This window comes from Euleptes europaea, chromosome 6, assembly GCF_029931775.1.
Source record: "Euleptes europaea isolate rEulEur1 chromosome 6, rEulEur1.hap1, whole genome shotgun sequence".
NCBI classification, from domain to species: domain Eukaryota; kingdom Metazoa; phylum Chordata; class Lepidosauria; order Squamata; family Sphaerodactylidae; genus Euleptes; species Euleptes europaea.
Window position 1 is genome coordinate 98,313,145 of NC_079317.1, and position 22,715 is coordinate 98,335,859.

The following is a 22,715-nucleotide window of genomic DNA, read 5'->3' on the forward strand; positions in this document are numbered from 1 at the left end:
ACTCTTGCCAAGACAGTTTTCTGTAGCTTCTCCCAAAGGAAAGTTGTAAGAACATAAGAAGGGCCCTGCTGGATCAGACCAAGGCCCATCAAGTCCAGCAGTCTGTTCACACAGTGGCCAACCAGGTGCCTCTAGGAAGCCTACAGACAAGACAACTGCAGCAGCACCATCCTGCCTGGTTGTAGGGTGGTAGAAATATAGTGAAAGTAAAGTCTTCCTGCCATATCTGAACTTCCAAACATTCAGGGTGGCGGAGGAGGAAGGTTTTTTCCCCACCCATTTTTGGAGTGCTTAATTGTTTAGTAGTTAAATCCTAGACAGTTATACCCTTTGAAGTCCAGTTGATCTCAGTGTACTTAGAAGGATGCAACTTATTTAGTTTACCTAGCATGTCATTCACTTGCAAGGGATCTTTCTCCACGGAGAGTCCAAGGTAAAACTGCAAAGTCAATCTTGCCCCAGCTGTGAAATTCTACAGGAGATTCTCAGTGTTATGGTTGGTCTGCACTGGAAAAAAAATAAGGAACTCATGACATGAACTATTATACAGTATTTCCTCCTTTCTCCTGCTGATACTTTTTCCACAGATGGCAAGCTCTATGATGCCTACGTGTCTTACGCTAGCTCGACAGATGATAGAAAGTTTGTGAACTTCATAATGAAGCCACAGCTGGAAAATCGTTATGGCTACAAACTCTTCCTGGATGATAAAGACATCCTGCCCAACTCAGGTAGAGAACTGATCCAACACCCTGTTTAATGTTTACCTGTGATGGACAACCTCGCTATTGAATTTGACAGTCAAAACCTGATTAGTTAGCTGAGCACCTTGACACCACTGATTTAACTCGGGTGGGTTTGTGTATAAGTTGGCTTATTTGTAGTTTAGTAACTCAACATTGAGGGACAATCTAGGTGAGACACCATGAAATGCATGATCAGATCTCCTGTGGTTGGTGGAGGTTTGCAGTCCAAAGCAGCAGAAGGGACAGCGGTGGCCACTGTATAAGATCAGGAAAGTGGTACATGGGGAGGTGCTGTTGGTTGCTAGTTGGCCCATGTGGTGGAACACATGGACACCATGTGTATAGCTTTTCTGTGTGGAGTAAATATCAGCTGGGGGGATGTGGAGAGAGTGTAAAGATCCCTTGTTCCAGTGCCATGACTTTGATCTGATTCCCTCCCCCATTCACATATGGTTGCAGTTAGCTTTAAAAAAAAAGTGAGAGTCTATTCATTGATTTCCCATTTATAGTCTAGTTCGATCCTAGTCACGTACACTCGGACTATTCTCCGGGCTGGTTGTTCTATCTAATTGTTTTTCTTTAATCTGTTTTTCCCCCCAGGAAGTATTCAGGGCTTGTGTTTGCAGTGGAACTCAAATAGCTGCGAACATAGCAAATTGCCCCTTCACTCCATGCAACCCCATTAACATTCTTCTGTACTCTTACATTGGAATGTATACATCCAACAGACCACACCACACCAAAAAAATCCTGTACAACACTCCACCTGCATAAAACTGGTGATAGCAAGAGTGGGAGGGAGAAAGCACATGCAGGGAGCAGCTGGGACCATCATTATGCCCATAATGGAGGATCCTTCGCATTGAGAAGATGGTACACAGTAATGCATAAATGGTATTCTCCCGGTACTGCATGACCTTTCTGGAGAAACGCTGTGAAAATGGGACAAACTTGATAAGCCGTTTATCAGATAACCGCTGAGAGAAAGTGCATCTGAACTGTGCTTGGTATGCCAAGGAGCACCGTCCTTCAATCAAAGCTCCAGCTTTTGACTGTGCTCTGAAGAATAAAATTAAGATGTGCTGATGCTTGGTTCCATCCTGAAGCCACCGGCACCCGTTTTATCCAAAGCAAGTAGGGCCATCTGAAGGGTCATTAAGCACTAAAGAGAATGAGCTGGCAGTAAGGAATTGACTCCTGTCTTCAGGGCATCTGTTTGGAGCTGGTGGGGGTTTTGATGTTAGGATCATTCCTTCTAGTACAGGAGTAGGGAGAGTGCTGAACTATTGGTAGGCTAGCATTGGGCCTTTGCCGAAAAGAGATTCAATTGTCTACCTTTTCCCCAGAGCCTTCTGCAGATCTGATCATGAATGTCAGTCGGTGCCGTCGCCTCATTGTCGTTCTTTCTAATGCTTACCTGGAACAGGAATGGTGCAACAGTAATTTCAGGTAACCGGAGGGCCACCGAGAGAGACAATTGGTCACTATTTTTCTGGATCTTCTTGGGCAGCTTTCGCTATAGTGGCAGGATCTTGTCAGCCAAACTGTTGCAGTTGTTATCCCCAGTATCCAAACTTTCATAGGTGTCTGGAAGTGAAGTATAGAAGTCTTGAGTTTTTAATCTCTCAAACCTTCTGAAATGTAATCAAGTTGGTTGAACATCATTAAAGTCAGTGAAGCATCTGAATGAATTCTTGAGGTGGCTGGATCAGAAGCAGGGCCTTTCCTGCAGTTTGGTTGGGCACTGAGGAGTTGCGCTTCTGCCTGAGTGAAGTAAATCTACGTGTGACTCTTTAAACTGTTTTTTTTTTTTTTTCAATTTCAGGGAAGGTCTGTGGAGACTGCTGGAACTGTCCCAGAGGCCAATCTTCATTGCCTTCGAGAGCCAGCACCGGGAAATAGCACATCTCGCCATTAATTTGCTGAAGCAGCACAAGGGCACAGTGACTCTGCTGACCTGGCGGGCTGGTTCCATGGTAAATTACGGGCTGCAACCCTGTGACCTCACTGTCTTGCTTCCTTCTCGCAACAGCAAAGTAATGCTTGAAGCTGTTCAAGAATCATCGAACTATAGAGCAGCTTGTTTTTTTTTGTTTTTTTTAGTGAAGGCCCTCTGTGATTCCTTGACCTAGCAACACATGTACTAATGACGCTCTGCTAATTTTCGGAGTGCAGAGAAGAGAGATCACTTGGCTGCTATTTTTGTTTATTTATATGCTGAATGGGGAATCTGGCCAGTGTGGGCCTCAGGAGATAGGAAAATGGTATCTCCATTATGAACTCTGCCTTGTTGAGATCCTATTGGCTGCTCCATGTGCTGCTCCTGAGGCTCTTGCATGGAAACCACTGGCAAGTATGAACCAGTCCTTTGACTGATGCTGAAAATATGGAAGAGAAAGTAGGATTAACTTGTAATACCCTAGATTTTTTGTTAAAGCAACAGGGAAACACCATCATCTGAGAAATGAAAATTGGTAGCTTCAGCCAGAGAGCTCTTTTAGCACAAGGACTGTACAAAGTCAGGAGACAGTTACAGATTCAGAAAGTTTTTTTCCTTCCATTCTAGCAGTTTAGACTTTTCTGATTATCTACATACTATTAGCCAAGTCAGCCAAATCTATGAATACTTAAATCCGGAGATTGGAGCTATGAACGGGCAAGACTGGTCTTTCTACAAACCTGAGCAAAGCCCCAGGTTTGCAGAAAAATCTAAAAACTCAAAACAAAACATTTGGGGGTTTAAAAACCTGAAAATGATAAAAGGAGCACCTGTAGCTTTAACAAACAGATTTTCTCAGTGGCCATTGCTAGGCCACCATAGCATTCCAAGGCTTGGTTTCTGTGTATAAAAGGCAGGGGGGTTAGGGTCCTTTCCAGGGCTGTTTTGACCTTTGAGGAAAGACTAATTGGGGCCAGGCTTTGCTAGGGTTGCGAGTTCCAGGTTGGGAAATTCCTGCAGCTTTTGTAGTGGAGTCTGAGGAGGGCAGGGTTTGGGGAGGGGAGAGACCTCAGCTAAATATAATGCCATACAGTCCACACTTCAGAGCAGTCATTTTCTTCAGGGGGACGAATCTCTGTCATATGGAGTTCAGTTGTAATTCTGGGAGATCTCCATGTCCCACCTGGAGGTTGGCAAACCTAGGCCTGTTAGCAACCTCTGGGTGTCTTGATGCCATCTGACTTGCATGACTCAACTCGGCCTAGCTGCTTGCTCCTGTTCAACAGCATCCACCCGATGAAAGCCTGTGTGGTTAGAGCTTCAGAGTCGGGTCAGGAAGACCCAGGTTTTAATTCCTATCTTGCTGTGGAAGCTCATTGGGTGATTTTGGGCCAGTCACATACTTTCAGCTTAACCTACCTCACAGGGTTGTTTTGCAGATAAAAAGGAGAGGGAAATAATGTAAGCTGCTTTGGTCCCCACTGGAGAAAAGTGGGGTAAAAATGAAGTAAATAAATAATAAATGTAGCTGAAGATGAGAGGTAGATAAAAGATAGGTCAGTGAATGGCTGAGGAGAGAATGAGGTAAGGAAAGGGGAGAAAATATGTGTCAGTCTCAGCCGTTTGCCTCTAGCATCCCTCAAGCATACTCATCCAGACAGGTAGATCTGAAGCAGTAAAATTTTATTAGGAACTAAAAAGCAAATTAAAAGAACTAACTGCACGCAGGCAGGCAAGGATAGCAATGGAAAGCAATTACAGGCTACCTGCTTAAAAACATTAGGACAAGAGAGTAAGATAAACATTACTAGGCAACAGCGAGATAGGCATTTCCCATGAATGAAGACGCAACACGCCACAGCTGTGATAACAGGCACTAACAAAGTAGACATAGGAGCTTCCAAGCCCTGGGAACCAAGGACTTGACATGTGGCCAGAACTTGGCCTGAACTCATGACAAGAGCCCTCTGGATCTTGCGTTCCATGAAGAACCTGACAATATGGGGTTGCCAGGGGGAGGGAAAAAAGAAATATTGTAGGGAGGGGGATACAGGGAAAATTGAGGTGCCCCTCACAGGTCCTTAAGGTTTCCCTACCATGCAAGTGGGCCTGGCCCAGTGGCCGGCACCACACGACCGGGCCATATTTTTCTTAGGTAGAGGCTGCTGAGGGGAGGGGAAGCTGAAGACAGAGGGGCAGATCAAGGTAGGTTGGCTGTTGGGTAGGGAGGAGATAGGGTTGCCCACTCCAGGTTAGGAAAAATCTTCAGATTTGAGGGTGGAGCCTGAGGAGTGTGGGGTTTGAGGGGAGAGGGAACCTCATGCTGTAGACTCCACCCTCTGAAGCAGCCATTTCCTCCAGAGGAACTAGGGTTGCCAACCTCCAGGTGGAGGCTGGAGATCACCCGGAATTACAACTGTTCTCCAGCTGACAGAGATCAGTTCCTCTGGGGAAAATGGCTGCTTTGGAGGGTGGACTGTATGGCATTATACTCTGCTGGGGTTGCTTCCCTCCCCAAATCTCGCCCTCCCATGGCCCTCAAATCTCTAGGAATTTCCCAACCTGGAGCTGGCAGCCCCGAAGAAGGAAACAGGGAAAGGGGCCAGTCTATGGGGGCTTTCAGAAAAGGGAAAGAGGAAATAGTGGGGGAGGGAAAATGATTTGTCTCCCCCAAGTCCTTGCAGGCTCCTCTTGTATCTGTTATATTTGTTATCATATATCAGTGATAAATGGGCACATGTTTTTGACTCTCAATACTTTTGCAGTTGCACATCAAAGCAAGAGATCAACAAAGAGAGCTTATTTGCATGATGAAAATATGCAATTTAATATTATTGGTAATTGACATGTTGATGATGCAAAATGTTTCTGCTACCGAAACTCTGTTGGTTATGAGTCCTTTATTAGGAAGTCTTGCAATACATAATAAATATACATGGAGCACCCTGCATGATTGTTCTAGCGCACTGGCATAAAGCTTCATGGTTTGCACTTGGATTACTGGCATCTGTTCATCTCTATCATTTCCCTTTCTGTAAATCATCTCTAAGAAGCTCATTAGTCCCATAAAAAATCTTTGCCTCCTGCCATTCCCTTCACCTGCTGGTTATTCCAGCATCCCACCTACCCCTTCAATATGCTTGAACTTAAATATTTCATTTTCTTTTTTCAAAAAGCAGAATTTGGCTCTAGAGCCATAGGTTAAAGACCTCTGCATCTCTGACTCAATCTGTTATAGCCGTGGTTCTCAATGCAGACTTCTCAGGATGTGGACGCAGCTGCAATGGACAGCATAAGCTCATTTGTGCAGATCAGATGCCTGAAACCATCTGCATTTACTGGGCAAAATCATTATGAGGTGTGCCAGTTTGGAAAAGGAATGTGTATTATCTCTTTTGCCTTATTGCCCCCTAATTCTCCCAGCACTATTTGCTGGATGAGCTGTGTTACAGTTTGTGAGGCTCAGGAATTTTCTGGTCTTGACTTGAAAGGGGGTGCCCATTGGGAAAAGCTGCCCTACTATAGTTGAAAAATGTTACTCAAGTACAGGCTCCGGCTTTACCAAACGGAGACTCCTTTCATCTGAACCTGTGCTACAATAACAGTTTTGAATGACAGTAGGGTTACATTTCCAAATGGGCACCCCCATTCAAGCTCAGTGTGCTTTTTTCCAGCTCTGCCAGCTTTCCATTATAATCGCTAAGCAGTAAGAAGTAGCATTTGCCAGCACACTGAAGCAAATAAAATGTGGGAGTTTTGATTCCTCTGTATATTACATTAGACAAATCAGGTTCTTATAAGTATCTATTTAATTTCCACAAGCCTTGCTATTCTCTAGGTTCACAACCTTTCAGATTTATCTATTATGGTCACAGAAGTTGATTACTTTCCTTGTCATTCTGATTTGTGCAACTGTGGCCATTAAAAAAAAACAAAAACCTCAAGGTTGTTTTTCAAAATCTTCAATTGAATTTGTCTGGAAGTCAGACCTTGTGTCCTATGTAGAGAACTGGAACAATCAGTCCTTGCATTTGGGGAATGCAGCTTCTGGTTTCTCTGATTGCGGCTGCAAACCAAAGCCTTGTGGACAAGGAGAAGTGGGGGGACACTGAGAACCACACAGGGTTGACCTCTCAGGAAGGTAAAGCATCCCAGAACATGCATACTTTGAATAGGGGCACCTAGACAACGGATTGCAATCATAGCATACTGTTTGGAGGTTAATAGTCTTGCATATGATAGGCACTATTGCGGGAATACCACTTTTTATTGTTAATGAGCACATTTTATTATCTTAGCTACATACAGCCCTAGTAAAAGGTAAAGGTAAAGGTCCCCTGTGCAAGCACCGGGTCATTCCTGACCCATGGGGTGACGTCACATCCTGACGTTTCCTAGGCAGACTTTGTTTTACGGGGTGGTTTGCCAGTGCCTTCCCCAGTCATCTTCCTTTTACCCCCAGCAAGCTGGGTACTCATTTTACCAACCTCGGAAGGATGGAAGGCTGAGTCAACCTTGAGCCGGCTACCTGAAACCAACTTCCGTTGGGATCGAACTCAGGTCGTGAGCAGAGCTTGGACTGCAGGACTTGACAGGAAGCCAGCCTCTGGCCTGCAATTGCCAAACTCCTACTCCAAAGGTAGCAATGACCTGACATTACCACTCTGCGCCACGGGGCTCCTACAGCCCTTGCTTTTGCTGCAAGTGATGCTGTACTATTTTTAAAATTGCTACAGCCCTTGTAGCAATTTAAAAAATCGTACAGCATCACTTGCAGCAAAAGCAATGTGATTAATTTCTTTTTCTTTTTTTTAAGTGTGTTGTTTTCCCTCATTTTTTAAATTTTGTTACCCTGGAGAAGGTCCAGTAGTTCTCTTTCCTGGATGATCCCTCCTCTGCCACCACACTCTTCCCAAGGGTGTTACAAGATTTCATGAATTAAGAAAAAACAAGGAGGCACTTGCTGGCTTTCACAGGTACACCAAGTGTTGTGAGAACCGAAGGGAAAGCTGGTTAGCCAGTTATGGGAACTGATACAGACAGAGAAGTTGTGCAACAGACATCCAACTGTTTTTCCAGAGAACCATACCACTTACTAACACCCCCCCACCCGTATACAGATAAGCTTTAACTGTCATGGTTGTGAAGAAAATTTTTGAAAACATGTGGGCAGTGTGTCTTCTGAAAGCTTATAAATCAAACGAAATCAATGTGAGGTTTTCAGTAGTCAGGATGCTGGTCTAAATTTCCATCCTGTACCTCCCTTAGCCTAGTCCTTTCTGACTTTATTGTCTGCCATTGGAAATGCCAGGGATTGAACCCAAGACCGTCTGTGGGCCAAACAGATGCCGTACCACTGAGCCACAACCCTTCTGTACTGAGCCATGGCTGTTGACCATTGTCTGCCATTTCTTGTGTGTGTGAAGTGCCATCAGGTCACAGCTGGCTTATGGTGACCCCATAGGATTTTCAAGGCAAGACACAAAAGAAGTGGTTGCCTGCCTCTGCGCAACAACCCTGAACTTCCTTGGTCGTCTCCCCTCCAAGTTTCAACCAGGGCCAATCCTACTTAGCTTCAAAGATCTGACAGGATCAGGCCAGCCTGGGCCATCCAGGTCAGGGCAGCCATTTCTTACTCAGACCTTAAAAATCCCATCGAGCAGCCTCTTTCAAAACAAAGCAGCGGGCTAGGACTTCGTATCTAGTCATCATTACTAAATGGCTTGATTCAGTAAATGCACTGGGTTGCGTTCCATCAAAGTGGAGTGTGAGAGTAGTGATCTCGTTTGTCAAGGAACAGACTCAAATGAGCCTGCAAATTATAGACCAATCAGTCTGATGGACATCTCAGCAAAATTATGAATACAGTGTTGCGTATTTAAGTTTGAAGCACGGGCTGCGTTGCACCATGTAATGGCGAAAGAAAAAACCAGCTATAAAGCTGGTTATTTGACGCCAGGCAACTGTTGCCCATTTAATCTGTAAGTCTGTCGACATTAAAAAAAGGAGAAGCTCTTTGCAGCTTTCATGGCTTTAGAACTGCTTTGGGTTGCATTAGCAGAGACAAGCTCTGAGAGACACTTTCTAACGCCGACAGTTGTTGCCGTTGGTTAATTTTGAAAAGCATTGTACTAGCACAAGTGGGGCCCCGAGAAACACACGAGGGGGGAAATCTCACCTCCCCCCCCCACTCAACTTCCAGCCGGGCTGCAGCAGATCTCCCCCACTGTGGACGGGCCTGGAGCAGCTCCTGGACATGACTGTTGTGGCTCCTGGGCTTCACCGTGATGGTGTCCAGGAGCTGCTCCAGGCCCAACCGCAGTGGTGTGCCCAGCTGGGCTGGCGGGGGTCAGAGGCCGGCGCTCTAAGCCCAGGTGGGGCGGTGGGGGAAAGGAGATAGCCATGAAAGTTAGGTGCATTCTCTGTGCGTTCTCAGCAAACATTTTTTTTTTATTTGGGGGGAATTTAAACCCCCGTTGTTGTTGTTTTTTTTTTAATTTTCAGATTTTTCTGCAAACTGGGGGAATACCTCCAGTTTGATGAAACGTCTGTTTGAGGTAAGTGTGTCCCCTCTCTGCGGATTTAAGTATCTGCAGAGAGGGGGCACATTTGGGAATTAGATATATAGCTAGCAAGCTCAGAGTTTGATTTCCCAACCCACCCCCCGGATACTTGACTATTGTACAGCTGTATCCTGGAGTCTAGTAGTGCCATACAAGGTAGTATATCAGTGGCTTTCCTTTTCAAAAGTTATATAACGTCTTAATTAAAAGGAAATGATTTCTTTCCACTTATGTTCAGTGAGCCATGCTGATTATATGGTACTCCTGTTTCCTGTGCAGATTGTTGGTATTTTTAGTGTGTTCTGTCACAAGAACTTCTTAAGCCTAAATGATGAGAAAATTAAAATCCTTGTCTTTGGCTATAGAGCAGGCCATCAGAAATTGTATATCGACAAGTCAATTAATCTGAACAAACTAAACCCTGCTGTTACTTCAGGTTTTATTTATAATTATATTTCTTTTATGGCACTTTCAGTCTGCTTTTCTCAGCTCAGTGGGGGCTCGAAGCATCTTAGTGTCAAAAAACAGAACAAAATCCCCATCACATTCCACAAATGTTTAACGCCATGTTAGCCAGCACATAAACCCCTAATAACAAACCTGTATCAATATTCTTGAGTGCCCCTAGTTCTGAAATGGTTAAATTCTAAATAATCCACAATTGCTGTGGATGCTTTGGGGTGTGTGTGTTGGAACATGGATGAAGCTCCTTCAGTTTACCGGCAGCAAGACCGCCAAAAATCTGTCTCCATGAACAGTCAAGGGATATTTTCCCTTAATTTAAATGCTTGATCATAAAAATTCATCACCATCTGTAAAAAAACAAGGACTGCCCACCATGTGAATAGCAAAATCCATTCAATGGGCTACCAGTCTAAGCTCTTGAAATACGTATATTGGGGCTGTGGGGTTTATAGAGTTTGCAGCCTTCTTGTTTGGAGGCTTGTCTGAAGTTTAGTGTCAGACCTCAAAATCACCCTACATCTATATATCTTATAGCAACGTGTGACCCCCTATCTGCAGATACCTAAATCAGCAGATCGGGACCACACTGACTTTTCTACAAACTCTTCAGGTTATCAGAAAAATCTGAAAAGTTTTTTTTTTTAAAAAAAACATTGGGGGTTTAAATTTACCCCAATTTAAAAAACCATGTTGTCTGCACATTCACAGACAACACACTTACCCATTGAACTGGCTGCTGCTGCTCTGGCCGACATGTCAGAGGACGCCTAGAGCCATTCCAGACCCAGCTGCTGTAGTGGCAGACACCTGGTAACTGCTCTAAGCCCAGAGCAGCTCCCAGTATAATCTTTAATTTAGTGGTTCCATCCAATTTTATTACTAGAAAACAGGGCTGCCCCAAAGATTGTTTGGTGCTCTGGGCAAATCACTTTGCTGCCCCCCATGCTGCGGAGAAGCTGCCACCTACTCTCCTACCACCCTGCACCACAGAGAAGCTGCCGTCACCCTCCTCCTCCTCTCCCCCAAGGGAAAAGGCGAAATGTGAATGAGCCATAGTGTAGCCATGTCAGTGAAGCCAAGTAAAGAAATGAGGTTTGACCTAGTGCTGATCCAGCACTGTTGTTTGTGCTTTCAGTTGGTCTCCAAAAGTCAGCATTCCTCACCTCAAAGGGCAAACTAACCTTTAATACATATTCTGTTTTCTTAAACATAGTGGTCAGCGATTCTTCTTACGCTAGTGGAGTGAAATAGGTAAGGTAGTAGTATTCTTAGAAGTGTGATAAGAAGGAAGTATTGGCCATTTATTCATGGAAGGTTTTGTATTGGATTTGCCCCTCTATAGATGCACGTTTTCCCCATCCAAATTCTCAGAACTCTGCATGGGGGCTTATTGTTGAGTTTTGAGAATATGGATGTGGAGAAAGTGCATCTAAAGAGTGGGAAATCCAAGGCAAAACCTCCCGTGCTTAAATGGCAATAGATTGCTTTTCTATTGGTTACAATTTGGTGCTGTATTGAGTTGTCATTATGTAATTGGTGTCAAAGTGCTGCGAGTTCCTGATGTCAGTTTGCCTATATATGCTTGTGCTTTTGCCTGTAAAGTTGTCAGCATCTTGAACTTTCTTAAGAATAGGTGCTTTCCTTGATCACGCTCAAGCAATAAAGAAAAGTGTTTCTACTCTAATTATTAGCAGTGATTTGAACCCCTTCTTTGAACCCAGCTAAAATTTGTCCTCTGTTTTTCTCCGTCACCCCCCCCACACACACACACACACTGTGGCGAAGCTGCCACCACTAATACCACCTTCGCTGGAGTTGGGGCTGTGGCTTGCCGCGGTACCGTGTCTCCCCATTGGGGCAAATGGGGAAGCAAAACCAGCCCTGCCCTGCCCCAACAGAGAGGGAAGGAAGGAAGAAGTCAGCTGGGATCGCTAGCCCCCTCATGGGACAGGGATGCTCTGTCCCCAGTTGGCATTTCCTGTTGCCGCTCTGAGCAGTGGAGGGAGAGAAATAAAATTTAAAATGACCGGTGGGCAGACATCAACCCATGTCCCAACCCCTCCCCAGTCTCTTGCTGGTTTCCTGGCCAGGCCTGGCAACCCTAATTAGAGGGCTTCTCCTGATGGAGGGAAGGGAAGAGCAAGCTCAGTGTGGGCTGCCCCCTAGGGCCAGGGGCACTGCCCAGAGCTGCTGCTTGCTGCAGCAGACCCCGTTGATATGGGTGGGCAGGTGGGGCAGCGACGGCTGGTTTTGGTGCACCTCCGACGCCCCGTGGTGCAGAGTGTTAAGTTGCAGTACTGCAGTCAAAAGCTCTGCTCACGACCTTAGTTCGATCCCGACGGAAGTCGGTTTCAGGTAGCCGGCTCAAGGTTGACTCAGCCTTCCATCCTGAGGTCGGTGAACTGAGTACCCAGTTTGCTGGGGGTAAAGGAAGAGGACTGGGGAAGGCACTGGCAAACCACCCCACAAACAAAGTCTGCCTTGGAAACGTCGGGATGCGATGTCACCCCATGGGTCAGGAATGACCCAGTGCTTGCACAGGGGATCTTTACCTTTACCTTTACCCAACGCCCTGGGTGATTGCTTAGGTGCTAGGAAGTCTTTTGCATTGCTCAGAATGCAGTTTATTTATTATTTAAAACCTTTTTACCTCAACTTTCCATCCTATATGGGATTTCAAGTATATAAAGCAGTTAAGAGCCCACAAGCAGCAATAATAACACAGCAAGAAAGCCAATAACATAGAATCAGAACAGCAGCAGCCTGGAATCAAGAAAGGGTTGGGTGGCGTTGCCAATACAAAGCCGCCCCAATGTTTTTAAACTCCGAAAGCCCTTTGAAAGTTCATGCCACCTCTTTTCATCACTGGACAATAAATACCCCTTTGCCTCTCAGTTCTGCTTCTGTGGGGAGGGTGTGGTAGCCGTGTTTTTGTCTTAGTGTAACCAATCGGTGTTAAAATGTTTTGGTTGTTCATGCCATTGACTGTAGGTTGGATGAGTATGATGATCATTAATTTCCTCACAAAGTATATATTTCATTTTTCTTTACGTTGCTGCTGTTTCGATGTACAAATTTACATCTGCATGGTTTGTATAGGTCTATCTGTTACAGCCTGGAGCCACAACAAAATAACTTATTTCTCTAGCTAGCTATCCTGTTATCTCTAGGGAGATGCACTGACAAAGCAGCTCTGCTCTGAATTTGCAACACCTCCAGTGATCAGGCTGCAATCGGAAGGAATGTTGCGCTTCCTTGGGTCTGCAAAAGCATGACGGCACTGGAAGATTCCCTGCCAGCCTTCCCCTCTCCCTCAAGAGCACAGGCAACTCTCTGTACAGTTCTCAAATAAACCTCCCTGGCTTTTTTGCATCATTTCCACTCTAAAAATATATGCTCTGAATATGTTACATAAATAATTTAATATAATTGCATGGAATTGTTTTCCATGCCTAATTCATTTTGCTTCCAGACTTTCCAAGGACTGAAATGATAGAGGGAAAGAATGGAAGTTGAACTTGTGGGGCAGTATGGTCAAAGGGTCAGGAAAAGGGAGTTGTGAAGGACATCGATGTCCCCTGTTCTGCCCATCCAACATTGCCCCTTATGTGCTCATGCGTTTTCTCTGTTGCTATGAGGGTTGAAGCTGTGCTTTGGAACAAGTGAAAGCTGTGGTTCTCAGAATGCCCAATGCCAGATTCTGCATGAGTACTGTGAAGCTGTGTTGGTCTCCGTTTTCTTCACTGGCTGCATCTACCTGGGGGTTTGGCTTCCAAACTGGAGATCTGGGGGTTGGAGCGGTGCATAGCATCCACATGAAATGGTCTTCTAAGCATCCTGTTTCCAGGTTTCTCCCTGCTTTGCTCCAGTCTTTCCCACACCTGTGTGTTACTCCAATCACTACACATTCTGGATAGGAAAGTTTGCATTTTCACAGATACCACCATGTTTACATCATTTTCATAGAATCATAGAGTTGGAAGGGACCATCAGGGTCATCTAGTCCAACCCCCTGCACAATGCAGGAAATTAACAACTACCTCCCCCCCACATCCCCAGTGACCCCAACTTCCCCCCCGCAATGCAGGATCCCACAATCAAAGCACTCCCAACAGATGGCCATCCAGCCTCTGCTTAAAGACCTCCAAAGACGGGGACTCCACCACCCTCCGAGGCAGCACATTCCACCATCGAACAGCCCTCACCGTCAGAAAGTTCTTCCTAATGTTTAGGTGGAATCGCTTTTTTATTAGTTTAAATCCATTACTCCATGTCCTAGTCTCTGGAGCAACAGAAAACAAGCTAGTTCCCTCATCAACATGACATCCCTTCAAATATTTAAACATGGCTTCTTTCTTTCTTTCTTTCTTTCTTTCTTTCTTTCTTTCTTTCTTTCTTTCTTTCTTTCTTTCTTTCTTTCTTTCTTTCTTTCTTTCTTTCTTTCTTTCTTTCTTTCTTTCTTTCTTTTCCTCAGAGCTGCCATTTTCCTTGCTGCCTTACCCAAGGGCTTTCTGAGGGCTTTCAAAAACATTAGTTATTATTATACTGCTATAGCAATTACCAACTTTAAAAAGCCCTGGAAGCAGGAGAAAATGCTGGGGAAATGACAGTCGATGGAGAAAAGTATGCAGACAACTCCCTTAGGGAGATTCTGTTGCCAGCGTGAATGCCTCCATTTGTAGCAGCAACAGCAGAGGCTTTAAAACAGAGGACAATCCTTGCTGTGTGGATGCAGCCACTGCTTGCCATTCATTGGCCCATGCAATTTTTCCAGTGACTCTTGTGTTGTTGTACCACTTCATATTTTGTTACTGAATGTTGTACTCTTTTTCCTTGTAATGCCTGTGATGTGACATCAGTTTGTGTGTTTCCTCTACTCTATGTAATTGACTAATAGGAGGGACAAGGTATGAGTTGGAAGGAACCACCAGGGTCATCTAGTCCAGCCTCCTGCACAATGCAGGAAATTCCGAACTACCTCCCCCCTCACACCCCCAGTGACCCCTACTTCATGCCCAGAAGATAGCCAAGGTGCCCTCCCTGTCATGATCTGCCTAAGGTCATAGAATCAGCATTGCTGACAGATGGCCATCTAGCCTCTGCTTAAAAACCTCCAGGGAAGGAGAGGTCACCACCTCCCGAGGAAGCCTGTTCCACTGAGGAGCCGCTCTAGCTGTTAGAAAATTCTTCCTAATGTCTAGACGGAAACTCTTTTGATTTAATTTCAACCCATTGGTCCTGGTCCGACCTTCTGGAGCAACAGAAAACAACTTGGCACCATCCTCTATATGACACCCCTTCCTTCTTGAAGTACTTGGATAACATGCAAATGAGATATTACAGGGACTGCGGAGAATGCAACCACGAGGAGGTCATTTTTGGAAGTAGGCTTGTCCGCCATAACATGTAGTTTGGCCCACAGTCACAGGTTAGATTGTGTGTGGCTTGATCCAAATCTTGCTAATCAGTGACAGAGTGGGAAATTGAGCCAGCTGTTGCTACATCCAGGTTAAAGGACCCACCCACCCTTGCTACACTTTCTCTCATGTGCTGGGTTCCTTCTTAGCAGGTTTTGCATCCCTGTTAGGTCCTCAAAGGCAATCTACGAGCATCCTTTCACTGGGAATTTTGCACAAAAAACCTCTGTTACAGGAAAGGCAAAGTCTGTTGCTTTGTTTATTTGGTCCAAAAAGCCTTCCATCTGGAGCAATGCTCCTTAATACCTTGTAGATTCTGTGGTGTGTTTCAGCTCAAAGAGGTATGCAGAGCTCACTGGAGATACTATTGAAGGAATATGGATAACCAGAGGGAGATGAGTATTGTCCTTTGGGAGACTGTCATGATGTTTGTACTTTGTGGACCAAGAGGGTCCTTCTGAGAATGCTGTCTCTAAGGCAGAGCTGCTGGAACCTTCCCACCGATGTCCTTCAAGAGGGGATTGCATGTGAATGATCCGACGTGCGTGTAATAGAAGCCTGTGCTTTTCTTCTTGCTCTTCTAGATACCTTCATCTGATTTCTGGAAGGAGCTGTGCCTTGCTCTGCCACGGAAAGTGTCCTGTCGAGGCCTCAGAGGAGACCCCCAAACCCATCTCCAGGAAGATAAGGACCCCATGTTGATCATCCACAGCAACTACTTGGATTTCCGGGGGGAATCTCACCCTGAGGGAGACGCTGGTAATGACACCATTTTAATCTTGGCTCTGCCACTATTTTTTGAAGGAATTAGACTGAATTAAGCTAATCAGAGTGTACATTCTTCATCCCTAAATAGCATATCAATAGGATTCAAGCACTGCTGTAGGCTTTTCTGGTAGATTTTAATTACTGGTCGATTTTAATTACTGATGGATTTTTTAAAAAAATGCATTGTATTTTACTGTATTGTACTGTAATTTAACGATACAAGCCGCAGAAGCATTAGCCAGCCGTGTGAGCCTTTTTGGACAAGGAGTTGTGCAGTGAGGGGGCCACCGGAGAGAAGGCCCCGTTTCTCAGCACCAAAAACCTTACATCCAAAGGCAGTGGAACCTGGAGCAGAGCCTCACTCAGATCTCATAATCCATGATTGATCCCATATCTCCTTGTGGGATGGTCCGGTGTCTCGGTCTTTCATTGGTTCTTTCTCCCAAACACAAAAAAGTCTTAAAATGACAGTCAAAATGAGAGAGCTTTCAGGGGCATTAGAATACTGAAAGCTTAGCTGCCACCAGCTGTGAAGCATATCGTTGCCAAGACAGACATATTAAAGAAGAATGCACCTTGGCTAAAGTGTTCCAGCTTACCACAGGATAACCAGTACTTAGGTGAGCTCATGCAAGACTTATAGGGCCCTCCTTGCCACACCTCTGTTGCTGCCTGAAAGAGTATTTCCCATCTGAGCTGTGAGCTGGCTTTGTACTTCCTTTCTGTATTTTCATGGCTGTTTGTGTAGTTTTGACTGGATTGCGCCGCAATGTTGTGTACACCCTCTTCGGATGAAGTTCTGTGATGAGCAGACATGCGTAGACATCGTAGATTGATGAAGCCTAGTAAGGCAAGAGTCAGAGGATAGTTTCTGCAGAGAAGTGAAGGTGCTTTGAAAGGCAGTGAGTTGCTGCGTGCACTCATGGACGCTAAACAGGTTTTTGCATTGTTTAAAAATGTGCAAAACCTGTTTGACAGGAAGTGACCCTTTGAAAAAATGTAATGCCTGTGCACACAATGGAATCCCAATCCTTTTATAACCCCTCTCAACCAAGTCTCTACAGTTTGGTCAAATGGTGATTGCCTGACCTCTTCTTACACAGCAGTGTTTTTTATCTGTGTGTGTGTGTGTGTGTGTGTGTGTGTGTGTGTGTGTGTGAAGTGCCGTCAAGTCGCAGCCGACTTATGGCGACCCCTTTTGGGGTTTTCATGGCAAGAGACGTTCAGAGGTGGTTTGCCAGTGCCTTCCTCTGCACAGCAACCCTGGTATTCTTTGGTGGTCTCCCATCCAAATACTAACCTAGCCCCACTGAAAAGCTTTCCCTAGTTGCCAAAATTCGCTTCAGCTCAGCCATCACAGGCCCTTCTTCTGTGGCTTCCGGGTGGTGGAACACTACACCACACCAGCAGATATATTATAACTATCTGTTGCCATAATCTACTAGTCCCTTTGAATTCCCAGCTTTGCATGTGGGGTTCTTTTTAAATACTATCTCCAGCTTTTCATTGCATGAAAAGGGCTAGAGACTTTCTTCTTGAATGAAAGCTGGGAATTCAGAGGAACTAGTAGATCGCGGCAACAGATCATTACAATGTTATGCTGTAGTGCAACAGTAATTATTGATTTTTTTTTAAAAGGCCCTCTGGTAGTGCAATGAGGGGAAATGGTAGCCTCGACGGGCTGACATAAGGAAAAGGTCCCTGATGTAGGCTCGGCCTTTGAAAATGCACATCTTCCCATCCAGGCAGCGTGCTACTGTGCTTGGACTGTGTTCTTTCTGTAACGATTGCACCAAACCCAATTAGGGAGAGCATGCTGAGGATGGGAAAAGCCTAGACAGGGGGTGATTAAAGGGCAGCCTCATCTTCCTGTTCCCAAAAAATCCTGCTGCAGTTTGTGGACGCAGCCCCACTTTCCCCCGTTGTAAACAGGAAGTAGAATGATAACTTTCATGCAGGACGTGCTGCCCAATATAACCAGGGATCAGAACTGGAAGGAATTTGAGATGCCGAAAGGCAGTTTTCCATCCTCGGAGCCTGGGGCTATAGAGAACACAGGAGGTCCTTGTGTCTTCCTTCCCAGGCCTCCAGCTGCACAGTGGATCAATAGGAGGGAAGTGCAGTTATGGGCAGAAATCCCAGAGGTTTTGGAGAACAAGTCCTGGCAGTGGATATTTGTTAACACAGCCTGAGCTTGCAAAGCAATACATTTTAATTTTAGTAACACGAGCAAAATAAGTTCCGTGGTCATAAAAGATTTACGAGCAACTGGCAACAGAAAGGCCAGCTTGCTTGTATGCGGTGATTTTACTGTCAAGAGAAGAAGAGAGAAAATAATGGGCTTGGCTGGGCTTTTCTTTGTGTTCGAACAGCAGCTCGGGCTTATTTAGCTGAGGGTGTGCGTTCAGTGTCATTAATAGGCATTGTTCATTGCCTGGTGTTGCCACACACCTTGTTGGATGCTTTCCTCATTTGTCTGCTGGCCCCTTCCAGCAACATGCCAGGGTGCTTGAGGCTCTTTGTTCTCCAGCTTGCATGAAGAATAACCTTTCATAAAATGTTTTGTACTCACTGTGGAATGGTGCCTATTTAAAGTGGAAGAAGTAGCTCAGATCAGAATATGAGGCCATGAGCTTACCATGTGGTAGAGATTTCAAAACTCGTCATTTCTTGGTTGTCTGTGTTGCTAAAATAAGGCCCGTTTCTGTGAGACATTCTTATGCAGAAGTTGAGGTCTTCACCAAAGTGGGAAGGCTGTCCCATGTGATTGGGTGCTATAGTGCCAGCACAGTGTAGTGGTTAAGAGTGGAGAACTGTCTTGGTTTCCTCACTCCTCCACATGAAGCCTGCTGGATGACTTTGGGCCAGTCACAGTTCTCTCAGAACTCTCTCGGCCTCACCTACCTCAAAAGGTACCTGTTGATGGGAGGGGAAGGCAAGGCAATTGTAAGCCACCTTGAGACTCCTTAAAGGTACAGAAATGCGAGATATAAAAACCAACTCTTCTTCTTCTGCATTACCATTCCCCCAAAGGGGGATCCATAAGAATCTCAGGGGGAGGAAAATCCAGTTTTCCCTTCTTCCCCCCTTCCTGGTCACCATCACCTATCTTGCTTCTCCTGCCATTGCTGTATCCTCCTCTTTGTCCTGGCCATCAAGGCCCCCTGGGTGCTTTGTCCCATTTTCTCTATTTTACCTTCACAAAAGCACAGATGCAAGGTTGTTTTTTACCCCCTCGGCAGCCTTGAAGCCCCCTCCTTTGTCCTCACTTTCCATTTTCCTAATGAGCTGCACTGCAAGGCTACAGCACAGATCAGGAGGGAAAGAAAACAAGTTTTAAAGGGGAGGGGGAATGGGGCGTAGCTGCAAGTATTTTGAAAGCAGAGCTTGGCACTTCCCCCTCCCTGTAGTGGCTGAAAGTGATGCACATGGATGCTTAACTCCCACCCACCCTGCAGTTTCTCCTTCGAGCCAGAGAAAAATGACTTCTTAATTAGCTTCAGTTTGGGGGACATGTGGAATCCAGATCCCGTGTGGGTACAGCCAAAGACACACAGTGTATAAAAGGAGAATATAAAATGATTTGGATGGAGAAACAAACTAAGAATGTTAGAGGTCTTTGGAACAGTAAGTGTTGCCCTTTGATGGAAACTGCAGGGGGGTTAGGATAAATGGCCAGAGTGTTTCTGCATTTGGCGTAGAATATCCACATGGCATAGAATATCCAGAAGTTGATACCTATGACTGGCTCCCACTAAATAACAGGGGGTGCCCATCCACTTGGGAGATCATAGAATCATAAAGTTGGAAGGGATCACCAGGGTCATCAAGTCCAACCCCCAGCACAATGCAGGAAACTCACAACTACCTTCCCCCCCCACACACACACACCCAGTGACCAGAAGATGGCCAAGATGCCCTCCCTCTCATCATCTGCCTAAGATCACAGAATCAGCATTGCTGACAGGTGGACATCTAACCTTGTCACGGTCTCTGATATAATTATGGTATTTTGTGAACATGTGCAGAATTAATTCCATATAGAGCTTAAACACATCATGCAAACTGAGCCACTGCAGAGGTTTGTATAATGAAAAGCCTGTGTAATGCAAATGTCCTTAGAACAGGCTGATAGAATTCTCTCAAGGTCAGCTCTTTCAAGAGCTAACTAACTATGTCACTCTGATCTTGTCCTTGAAGGGGGAAGAGCAGAGCACCTTCCATCTATCAGTAAGATGTAACTAAAATCACCTTTCTGATTCAGCTGCCAGCTGTCAGAATCTCAAAAGCAGAACACTTTTGCCCTTCTCAAGGTCTCAAGATATCTTAATGTACTGAGAGTGCATTAATAGCTTAAACTGTGCTTTTTATAACTTAAAGGCATTAAAGGTTCCTACAGTCCTATCAAGAATATGCTTTCTTGCCTTCTGTAATCTTGCTCAAGGCTATGTGTTACTAACAGATGGTCACAAAGTGACAATGTAAGCAATAATTGTGTTTTATGTTATATAGTTAAACATTGTGCTACAGATTTCTAAGTAGTCTCATTTAATGCATATTGTCCTAACGAAGATGATGGTATAAAAATTAAGTATATAATGTAATCATGAAACTCAGAAATGAGTGTTTATACTTTAAGCAAAATAGATTGAAAGGAAAGGAAGCCCATATATGGTCATGGAGAGCTGAGCTGCTGCTACTAAGACATTACTGCACTGCTCCTGATATCTGATAGAGGGAATAAAAGGTATTCCTCTTGATAGATAAAAATGTTGTTTGAAAGTGGGGGGGAAGAAACCGCCACCGCTGCTGCCATGCAGAAGGCGCGATTGGGTGGGGTGGGGGGGAGAAGGCGGGACAGCCCGCCTATCAGCTGGCCGGCAGGAGCACGCTGGGAGAGGGCCTGGCAGGCGAATTACCGTATTGACCCGAGTATAAGCCGAGGTGAGTTTTTAAAGCCAAAAATCATGGCTAAAAAACTTGGCTTATACTCAAGTATATACGGTATGTAAGACTTGCTTGCTTTTACTGCATACATTGTAATACATACATTGTATTTTATAAGAGTTTTTATAGAAGTGTTAAAGACTTGATAATCTGCATTTACACATATTTTACTAGAAGTATATCAATACTAGAAGTATATCAATAAAAAGACTTGCTTTTAAAAAGTAAGTAAAGTTGTTGAGTCCTGCTTAATCAATGACTGGCTGAATAAGATACCTTCACTTCTCAGTAAGTGAAACATTCTAAGAGCCTGTCATCTGAACAGCACGACCCACTTCAACCTCTTCTTAAAAACCTCAGTGGAAGGAGAGCTTACCACCTCCCGAGGAAGCCTGTTCCACTGAGGAACCGCTCTGTTAGAAAATTCTTCCTAATGTCTAGATGGAAACTCTTTTGATGTAATTTTAACCTGTTGGTTCTGGTCCGACCATCTGGGGCAACAGAAAACAACTCGGCACCCTCCTCTCTATGACAGCCCCTCAGGTACTTGTTCTGTGCAAGCCCCATTGAAATGTCTGGTCCAAAAGGTGGCTGCTAGACAGGCAGCTGGAGACTGGAATGTATCGGCTGTTCCTGGGCCCAGTTTAAGGTGCTGGTTTTGACTTTAAAACCCTAAATGATTTGGGATCCAAATGATTGAAGGTCTAATGTGAATGTTCCCTCATTTTACCCGACCTTTACTCCTATCATATCCTTGTCATATCTACAGGTGTCAGAGGTCCCATTTTCAAAGGTCCACCACCTCCTCGAATGACTGGCTCTGATGGTCCCCCATTTGGTACATTGGATGAAGTGCAGCTCGGAGAAAACCAAAGGAATGAGATAGACATTTCTGATTTGGGATCTCGCAACTACGGAGCTAGGACAGACTTTTACTGCCTTGTGACAGAAGATGACATATGAGAGATTCTGGAGATATTTCTATTCATCTGACAATCTTTAGTAGCATGACAGTCCCTAACAAGGATAATCTGCTTGGCTAGTTTCTTTATACCATTCTCCTCCCTCCCCAACTGCTATGATTGCTGAAGGTAGTGTTAGTGACACTTGGGGAATGTCTCGCTATTTTCAGACAATAGTGCCTTACAATAACAGTTATATGATGTCCATCTTGTGTTTTTAAAACGTGTTTAAAAATCAAGGGGAATTTTCAGGGAAGAAAGGTTGTCTTGAATGACAATGTGGCAAATTCGCCGATGCTATTGGTTTGGTGGACCACCATGCCAGGATTGACTTTAACAACAGGATTGGCATGCTCCTTTATTGCTAGCATCTGTGGAAAGGCCCTGAAATTACAGAAGTTGATACCTATGACTGGCTGGCATTGGGGCCTGTCAGGGCCAAGACCCTGACTCTTGCTTTAAATACGATAGCAAGCAATGCCTGTGGCGTGGTAGCAACATTTTGGATGAAGCTCCCCCCAAGAGGGCAATTGAAGATACTAGAGAAAAAGAACATTGACATGAGTTCCCTAGGGCAGCATTAATTTTCCCAGTACACATACTTTGCCTTAAAGACATCATATAAGCATGTTTGCCCAGGAGTGAGTGCCATACTGTTTGGTTTCTGAGTAGGATTGGGATTGCAGCTTTGATTGTCCCTGATGCCATTAGGTGCTGAATGCAGAGGGAGGAACTGGCTACTGATGTCTCAAGCAAACCATGGCACACAGGGTAGAGGTTTTGAGAACCGGTGGTACAGGAGATCTAGAGTTACGGCACAAGGTCAAGTTTTACTTTATGGCCCAGTTAGCGTAATAGCTGAAGTGCCCTCTGCAATAGTAACATTGGAAAAGATTGGCACAGGGTCC

General features: G+C 44.9%; 1 protein-coding gene across 1 annotated transcript in view; it reads left to right on the top strand.

The window, feature by feature from the left end:
- SIGIRR (single Ig and TIR domain containing) overlaps positions 1–21,814 on the top strand; it is a 46,593-nt gene extending 24,779 nt beyond the window's left edge. Inside the window, exons 6-10 of the mRNA XM_056851674.1 lie at positions 588–731; positions 2,093–2,195; positions 2,572–2,722; positions 15,715–15,889; positions 21,615–21,814. Of these exons, the coding sequence (XP_056707652.1) occupies positions 588–731; positions 2,093–2,195; positions 2,572–2,722; positions 15,715–15,889; positions 21,615–21,808 (767 nt within the window). The 3' untranslated portion in view covers positions 21,809–21,814. The remainder of the gene's footprint in view (positions 1–587; positions 732–2,092; positions 2,196–2,571; positions 2,723–15,714; positions 15,890–21,614) is intronic.
- Positions 21,815–22,715: the final 901 nt, after the last annotated feature.